The sequence below is a fragment of the Cryptomeria japonica genome, chromosome 1 (assembly GCF_030272615.1).
Source record: "Cryptomeria japonica chromosome 1, Sugi_1.0, whole genome shotgun sequence".
Classification (NCBI taxonomy): Eukaryota; Viridiplantae; Streptophyta; class Pinopsida; order Cupressales; family Cupressaceae; genus Cryptomeria; species Cryptomeria japonica.
Genome location: NC_081405.1, coordinates 251,699,305 through 251,709,132, shown reverse-complemented (window position 1 = coordinate 251,709,132; position 9,828 = coordinate 251,699,305). Strand labels below are relative to the sequence as shown.

At 33.8% G+C, this 9,828-nt stretch overlaps 1 protein-coding gene across 1 annotated transcript; it reads right to left on the bottom strand.

The window, feature by feature from the left end:
* Nucleotides 1-6,423: 6,423 nt before the first annotated feature.
* LOC131050549 (leucine-rich repeat receptor-like protein kinase PEPR1) lies at nt 6,424-7,881 on the bottom strand. Its single transcript, XM_059209543.1, has one exon. The coding sequence runs from the start codon at nt 7,879-7,881 to the stop codon at nt 6,424-6,426; it is 1,458 nt and encodes a 485-aa protein (XP_059065526.1).
* Between the last annotated feature and the right edge of the window lie 1,947 nt (nt 7,882-9,828).

The following is a 9,828-nucleotide window of genomic DNA, read 5'->3' as shown; positions in this document are numbered from 1 at the left end:
GCCTCACGTGCTTTCAAGTTAAAAGCATATCAGTTTTATTTAGTTAGATTATTCCTTGAATAACTAATGGAGGGAGTTGTACCTATCCAAAATTCAGAGGGAAGTGATGTATGTCACACTTACCCAACTATTAGTTGAACTTTTGTTTTTCAGAGAGGGTAACAGAGCTTTGAATTAATTCAATTAAAAGAAAAAAAAAATCTGTTCACTAACATTATGTTGATAGGGTTAAATTAATTAACTATTAATTTAATTAATTTTAGGTGTCTACAATCACAACAGTCTTGAATCCTTCAAACTGGGATACTTCTATGAAGCGGGACTACTTGAAATTTCTCATATTGCTGAGAAAATTAACCGATCTTTTACCATCAAGGGTCCACATAGGACTATGAATCTTTATGAAAAACTGAGGAAGAAATGCATGGTCTCCACTTTTTCCACAATAAATTTGAAAATGATCAAGCATGCATCATTTGTTCCCCAATTACATGGGACCAGTCTCTTCATAATTTAGACCCTAAAACCCTTGCATTATGAATTAAGGTGCTCCTACCCAAGGGGGCTTCTAAATTTTCGCTTCGAGTATTCGTTTATAAAATTTGCGTCTAGATTGTATGGAAGTGGTTTCATTTTATTTAAATTACTTAATTTTACAAATATCAAATTACTTTACATTTTATTGGTTGGCCATTCATAACAAACTATGTAAAGAAGTATTCATAAGTAGTTTTGACGCAGGGTAATTGTTCGGTTGTGTTACTTGTAATTGTAGTTATCATAACAAATAATATTTCTATTAGAATAGTTATAATATATTCTTGCAAGATATATGTTGCCCACTACCAAATATCATATGCATGTTGTGGATGTGTGTTGTTCTGGCCCCTATTGGTGCAGATAATTGGGAATCTAATGAGGAACCCGTTGGTCAAATTAACTTGGCATACCCTAATGAAATAATAAAAATGGTGGATCTAGACACTACTGGAGCTCAAACTGTGACTATTCATGGGGATGATGTGGCCAAGAATGGCATGACTAACATAGGTGATAATGAGAAATGTAGGGTCGTGAGTTCTCACAATCAGTTTGAACACAAGGTTTCTCACAGGGATGAGGGTGAGGTTCTTGAGGGGAACCCTACCATGGAACAAATTCTAGAAATTAGCAATGAAGACTGAGAGCTTCTGAGCTGAATTGATGACATGGGTCTGATTGTGGTGGTGAAGCCTATCAAGGAGGAGATCAGGGAGATCAAGCGTAGGATGGAGGATTGTGATAGACAGATGGTTAGTATAAACAAGTTCTACCTGCAGGTGTCGGTGGTGACTCTCTCCCTCCTGCAGGAGCATACTACGGTGGATGAAGTTGACAAGGAAGCGGCCCAGGAGCTCTTTAAATTTTTGTTTGATGACTGGAACAAAGTTATTGATAGGATTCGTGTCCAAAAGCCAGTCCCTTAGGTCTTTTCTAGTCTTTTGCTTTGGTTGGGTTTATTCCCTGTATTTTGATGTTAAAAACTCTTTGATGGTTTTTTATTTTTGAAAGATTTCTTATTATTGTTGTTTAAGTGTTGTTTATAGTGTTGTTTTGGTGTTGTTTATAGTTCTTGCTATGTTAAGGGTCAACGCTCTCATTCTCACTGCTTTATCAATAAAAAACACAATGTACAATAGAAAATATAAAACTTAAGGATATGTATGATATGTTAAGGATCAACGCTCTCATTCTCATTGCTTTATCAATCAAAAGCACAATGTACAATAGAAAATATAAAACTTAAGGATATGTCATTATTCATTCATTCATCATTAAGATATATTGTTATGCATATATATAACTGAAATCTATAATTACACATAAACAAATAATTAATCATATTATAAATATTCATTATCCTTCAACCTTCACATTGAATACTTTTATACAATATTATAATAAGAGTTTTTGATTTTGCTAAGAAAATGTGCGATTATTCTATTGAATAATTTTGATGCTGTCTATTCAGATATCATAATACATCTTTTATTAATCACATTATTAATATTCATTATCCTCATTATCCTTCAAGATACTTCTATAAATAATAAAAATTTCTAATATTGTTAAGAAAACGTGTCATCACTCTATTGTATAATTTTAATGTTTTCTATTCATCATAATATATGTTTAATTGAAAATAAAAATACAGACGTATTTTTAAGTTTTTATTAATTAATAAACAGGACCAACATAGCTTTTGCTCGTATATACAGAGATCCATAGCGTTATGATCTGCTCGTGGAAGAAGCTAACGAGACTTTTTTAGTTTGACAAAGTCATCGTCAAAGTTTCCAAACAGCCGTCAGTCATGTCCTAGAAAAGACTTTTCTCTTTACGTACTGTGTCGACTTAAATAATCAAGTCTTTTCCACTTCCACCCCCTTTGGCCATCCTTACAGTTTGAATGAAGTATAAAATTTATGCGTGTGGAATAACATAAGGATACTTTTGTTAGGTAATGAAGTTATCGTGTTGTTACGAAAGAGGCGAGTCAAGCGCTCTTAAAGAAGTCATGCGACATAGCCAGCTTCAACTATCAAACCTCTTCCATGCTCAAATTCTGTCAGCTGATGATGGGTTGATGCACAATAGAAATATTGTAAACTAGCACTTCACCAAAAGATGGTGCAGTCTATAGTTAAATATATTTTAAATAATATAGTGGGGTTATAAAAAAAATTAGCAAAAATAAAAATGCTTTATTTAATATTAGAAATGATTTGCTTCTTACTTTTTTAGATTGACTATAGAGATTTTGTTTTGTTAACGTTTGGCATCAAATATCATGATACATTATTAGGACAAAAGAGCAAGTGAGAGAGCAAGAGAACAAAAAAATTAAATATCGATAAATGCAAATTATTTTTACAATCTATAAAAAACAATTAGCTTAAAAAATTGATTGCATTAGATACATGCATAAGATAACATATTTTTTTTAATACAATATATTACTGAAAAAACAACCCTTTAAATAGTAAACTCAATGAAAATTTAATCATTGTGGGTTGAATAGATTGTTGCAAAGTATAGACTCCAAATGTCTATACCAAGATGAGAGCCAAGAAAAGTCAGATCACTTCTAAGATTTTAGCTAGATTGATGAAGACAAGGAAAGGAGAAGGCAAGTATAGAAAGTACCAAGAAGGTAATCTTGGGATTGCACATCATTAATGGGTAAGTTATTCGATATCATGGCACAAACCGAAATCAGGATTTCGTTCATGTGGGACCACACTTTCAAATTATTAACCATCATGCCAAGCCCTACCAGCTTATCTAGCACCCAGTTTCCATCACGGTGAATGTGGCAAAATCTAGCATTGCCCAAAGTAGGAAGGAGGGCACAATACTTGTCAATGAGAGAAGCAATCTTCCAATCCAGCTTGGCCACCTCATTCAACATCAATATTGTGTTGCGAGAGTCACCTTCCAAAATAATTTTTCTTAAACCCTTATCCCTAGTAGCAACAAGCCCATGAAACACAACAACCACTTCAACCACACTTGAGATTTCTACACCAATATTTTCCATGTAAGCAAGAATTAGATCGTCACGTGAATCTCTAATCACAGCACCCCCTCTTGCTTGGCTTGGGTTACAATGGGAAGACCCATCGAAATTCAATTTTAGCCAACCAATGTCAAGGGGTCCATTTAATAGCATTGCAAAATCCAATGGGAGGGGTAGAGAAGCGAGAATGTATTGACTCAAAACCTTGGGATCTAGTGATCACCCAATCTAGAGGAATTGGAGGGTGAGTATGCTTCTACTTCACAAAATATATCATATTCTCCTTAAAATTAGAAATAATTCTATTCAATAGTTCCTCCCATCCACACTTTATTTCCTTGAAGATTCTATTAGTCCACTCTTTCCACAAGCTCCAACTAGTGTGAAAGAAAGATTGCCTCCAAAGTTTAAAAGGCAGGGGATGACTAGAGGGTAAACCATCCAAGAGATTATCCTTAGCAGTAGAGTTTCAGTCCCAGTCCAGTGAAAACATGCCAATAATATTATGTCTAACATTCCAAGAAAAAGGACAGTGGAACAAAAGTTGTTCAATACTTTCCTCCTCATTTTCACAAAGCACGAGTATCTATTTTCTAGTTGGAAGTCGTGCCTCTTGAGGTTATACAGAGCTAATATTCTATCATTGAGAATTGATGCACAAGTAGTAAATCATTGATCTAACAAACACTATGTAGAACTGATAGATTGTGTAGCAATAGTAAGTAAAAAGTCATTCACCATTGAAATTCCCATCACAATTCCAAGGCACTGGCATTATCATGTCTTCAAATGCATACTATCAAATTTGACAATGCAGGAAAATGTAAAGAATTCTTCTTCCATATGACCTAAAAATGTTCCTTTGTCAAATTGGGTCTGAAAGATGAAATATACATAGCTTTTATTGTAGACAATGAAATCAATTGAAAACTTGATACAATGCATAAAATCCATCACCAAGCCTAACTATAAAACAAATAAAAAACAATACAATGCTGAGCAAACAAATGACCTACAATCATAGAGAAACTCACTGATTCAACACTTAGATAATTTCCTTCAAACTCATAGTCAAGGAATTGAAGAAAGACAAATAATAGGACATCCCCAAGCATGTACTCTCTAACCAAAAGTGTCCCCATTATGAACATAAGTTAAACCATGAACTCAGAGCTGATATGGTGTCCACTAATTAGGTTTCAAATTGACTTCGACATCAATGTATGGAATATTAATATCACTAACACATTCTCCATCTGTCCAAATTAAGTGACAACACAAATTGTCAAACATCATCAATAACAAAATATATTGCCTACATTTTCTCAACAGATCAACAAGTCTCTAAAAAAATGTATAATAATATGAATATAACTGCTTATTTTTTCTTAACTAAAATAATATTAATATGTAACAGATGCATGCAATGGAGACATACCTCAAAATTAAATATTTTGTATCATCAAACACTAAAATCAATATATACAAATCATTGAATACAAATATAAAAGGTTTCTTTTTTTTCAACGTTTAACCGACTACACATATTTTTAATTAATAAAGGAAAAAAGTGCTCTATAAAAAGCATAAATACAAATATTCATGGTTGGTATTACCCTCTATCTCATATTTTTATTCCTTTTATGTTCAAAATATTTTTAATATGAATGAAATATAATCCATTTTTTCTTTCTAGATACATTTTTTTTAAATCAATGACATAATTAAAAAGCTAATTATATAAAAAAAACCATGATTCAGAAATGCTAACAATTTGTTCACTCACATAGACCTCTCTTAAAGGATTGATAACTCAATAAATACAAGTAAAAAGGTTTTAGTTTTTAAGTGTAAAATGCAAGTATATTGATTGAATTGTACCACTCTAGATCTTTCTAAGTGTAATAATCTCTATATTATAAGTAGAAAGACATCATTTTAATATATTTGTTTACTAATTGTAATGGTTTATAAAAAATGTCATCAAACACAATCAAATTTGATAGAAAAAATAATAATATGAGAGAGATTGGTATGAAAAAAATATCTATCAATTGAAAAAACTTTGATCTAAATGTTGCATTGTCAAATAGAGATCATTAAAGAAACAATAAAATCATGAGAATGCATCGTTAAGTCATTATGAAAGTTGAATGTCATTGCTTCATATGTCTTAAAGACACAAATAATAATAGTTTTAAGACTAGATAATATCTCATATTGCTTTGCACACACAAAGAGTGACTAGATAATATCTCATATTGATAAGATCATTTGATGTAGACACAAGATTAAATTGATGCAAAGTGATTTGAACTATGTCAAATATCACAACAATAAACCTACACAACATTGGTATTTCAACAAAAATCATTTTAAGATAATTTACTTCTCTCTAAATATCTTAAAATGTTAAATGAGTGGCATAACTTAGAAATATTATCAAAAGAATGCTCTTATCTTTTAACTTCAAAATATGATTATTTAATTTAATATTTCTATATGATTATAAATATTTGTATAATCATCTAAACAATACATTAATTCAAATCTCTTCTATTTTCCATTATATTTTTGGATAATAAATTATCATAATAAATCAATAAAAAAATAAAAAAATAAATTTTAATTTTAGAAGCAAACTATATATTACAAAATAGAGAATCTACTTACGATTAAGTCCTACAGAAACTTCTCAACATTATAGAACATTGCAGACTATATACTTTAAGATAACTAATTATTTTTAAGAGTAGATTACAATATAATCCCTTAGTTCTAAACTTTCGCTTGAGAAATCATGATATGAGCTGCAAATTACCAAATACAAAAGTAAGTTGAATCCAACTGTTGCGATGTTGAAATCACCAGGGAATAACGCCACTTAGATTGTTGTGTCCTAAACTCAGATTCGTCAAGCTCTGGCATTGAACAATCTCTGGAGGAATGCTTCCAGTGAGCCTATTGTTGTTTAGATACAAACCTTGTAAATGCTCCAGTCGACCCAAGTCGGGAGGAATGAACCCCTCAAGTAAGTTTGTACGAAAGCTGAGCCCCTCCAAAAGACTGCAATTCCCAAGTTCTGCGGGTATTGGGCCTGATAGCTGGTTCTCCTCCAAATATAGGTAATGTAACTGCGTGAGGTTGCAAATTTTTGGGGATATGCTTCCCGTGAGACTGTTATTGTAGAGATACAGTCCCCGTAAGCTCCTTGCCCTGAAAAGCTGGGGAGGAATTGAGCCAATGAATGAATTGTCAGATAAGAACAAAATTTGTAAACGCCCCAGTTGACCCAACTCGGGAGGAATCAACCCCTCAAGTTTGTTTGTATGCAAGCTGAGTTCCTCCAGAAGACTGCAATTCCCAAGCTCTGCTGGGATGGCGCCGGAGAGCAAATTCTGGTTCAAATAAAGCTGGGTCAAGCGGTGCAGCGATCCAAGCGAGGATGGTATGCGCCCTGTAAACTGATTCTGAGTGGCAGAAAATATGGTGAGATTGCTGCACTTGCCGAATTCCCATGGTATTTCTCCACTGAAAGAGTTGTTCGACAATTCAACTTCAATGAGATTTGTGCAGTCACCAAGTGATTTGGGGATGTGACCTCTAAGCTTATTGGAAGTAACATGCAGATTTTGTAACTTTGAAAGCCGGCCCAGAGATTGTGGCAACTCCCCAATCAGCATATTCTCATGCACAAAAAGTTCTGTTAGATGCTCACAATTGGTAATAGAGAAGGGTATCTCTCCAACCAAGAGATTTTCCCCCAACCATAATTTGGAGAGGTGGGTGAGATTCCCAACATTTGACGGGATCTCTCCTGTCAAATTATTGGTAGACAAATAAATCACTTGCAGCAGGGGAAGGCCAAAAATGGAGAGCGGAATGCTTCCACTGAGGAAATTATCATAGGTTGACAAAACTCTTAAATTTTTTATGCTACCCAGTTGGGCAGGGATTTGCCCGTGGAGATAATTGTTTGAGAGATCTAAAGATTCTAACTCTGTGCAATTTCCTAGCTCAGAAGGAATGGTCCCAGAGAGATTGTTAAAGCTCAAATCCAGTTCTTTCAAATTGTGTAAGCCACAGATGCCTGAAGACAACGTTCCAGAGAGTTGGCTTTCAGAAAGATCAAGTATACGCACCGTGTGATGAGGATGGCAGGTGACTCCTTTCCAGTGGCAGGGGTACTTGTCGGAGGAGTTCCAAGTGCTGAAAAACTTGGGAGGTGCAGTGAACTTGTCGAGAAGAGAAAGCAGAACGGCTCCATCCTTGTTAACTGCTTCAGTGGAATGTGTTTGAAATGTTAATACCATAAACGCCATGACTGCAAGTAAGCCCATTCTGATTTTTTCGAACAATTAGCCGTTTCAGAAGCAGTGTGTGTGTTTAGGAGGGAGGCAACGCCATTATCCTGCTTCTATGTGTGAGAATCACAACAGTCTTGAAGCCTTCAAACTGGGATACTTCTATGAAGCGGGACTACTTGAAATTTCTCATATTGCTGAGAAAATTAACCGATCTTTTACCATCAAGGGTCCACATAGGACTCTGAATCTTTAGGAAAAACTGAGGAAGAAATGCATGGTCTCCACTTTTTCCACAACAAATTTGAAAAGGATCAAGCATGCATCATTTGTTCCCCAATTACATGGGACCAATCTCTTCATAATTTAGACCCTAAAACCCTTGCATTATGAATTAAGGTGCTCCTACTGAAGGGGGCTTCTAAATTTTCTTTTCGGGTATTAGTTTATAAAATTTGGGTCTAGATTGTATGGAAATGGTTTCATTTTATTTAAACTACTTTAGTTTACAAATATCAAACTACTTTACATTGCATTGGTTGGCCATTCTTAACAAACTATGTAAAGAAGTATTCGCTGCGCACTATTAGATGTCATATTGTTTTATGAACAATATATGAATTAGTAATTGCACTTTGGTGTGCAATGGGTACGCCGAATAAAAGAAGACTAGGAAAGACAATAATTAAGGGAAATAGGAGAAGATTGGCATAATCTAAATGGTAAAGTGGCATAGTGTGAGTAGTTTATTTTAATAAATGAAACAAGTTCAATAATGTATCATATAGCCATAATTCATGTCCCAGTAAAATGGGGTAATTGGAAAGGAGGATAGGGAGATTTAAATGCAAGAATTTGTAGTGTATATAAAGATGAAAGAAAGGTAAATGGGTAATAGTAAAAAATGCGTAATCTAAATAAAATATCTAAAAAATGCATAATCTGATTACAAAGATTGTGGAATTGAAGAGATGGTTTGCATTATTGTTTCATAAACATAAGCATTTGGAATATCGTTGGAAGCTTTGAAGAAAATGCACATTCAAGTAAGTTCCTAGTGAGTGTAGTTGATTTGAAACTGTAAAGAAGAACAATGGCCAATACAATAATTGACAAAGTGACATAGTGCGAAATAAATTTGTACTATATTTTGAACAAGTTTAATAATTTAGCATATAGAGATCATTCATTGATCACCAGCATCAATTATTTGGAGTGTATTGTCTAATGTTCAATAATACATTCTTGGTAAGATATTGATTGAATAGTAGGCATGAAGAAATAGAGGATGGAACAAACCTAGAGCTTTTTGTAGTTATGGTTGATAGGTTCAAGAGTTTGTATTTGATAATGCTGTCAAGAATGCCTTTTCTTCCTTTCGGCAAGCAACATATGGGCTTTGTTTCATTTGTGAATATCTTTGGAATGTGAAGGTAAGATGCATACAAATATTTGCAAGTTCTCGAACCCTTGAAATAGCTGTGAATGTCAATCCTTGTCGATCAATGTTGCCAATGTCGATTGTCACTCTTTGAAGTGTGAGCCCTTGTGATTTGTTTATTGTTAAGCCCCATGCCATTTCTATTGGTATATTATGTTGGAGACCACGACTTATTGGAGTTACAGGGATATTATTTGGGTTGGCTTAATCCCAAGTCAGACCTATATAATTTTTGAATTGGACAACAATAATTAAGGGAAGTTGAGGTGGTTTTTCACCATCGTTGTAAACAATTGCTTTGACTTGTCCAAGTGCACCATTCATGAGACCTATTTTCACCCACAATTTTGTATTGTACATAACATAACATGTTGGCCAATACATAAGAAGATCTTATATTGAAGTTGTTCTTCATCTTGGATTGGAGGATGTGAATCCCCCGAGTTGTTCAACAGTAGAAAGGGAAGTAAGCTTTTCCTTAGACAATAACATGCATTTATTATGCAATGACACCATTTCATTTG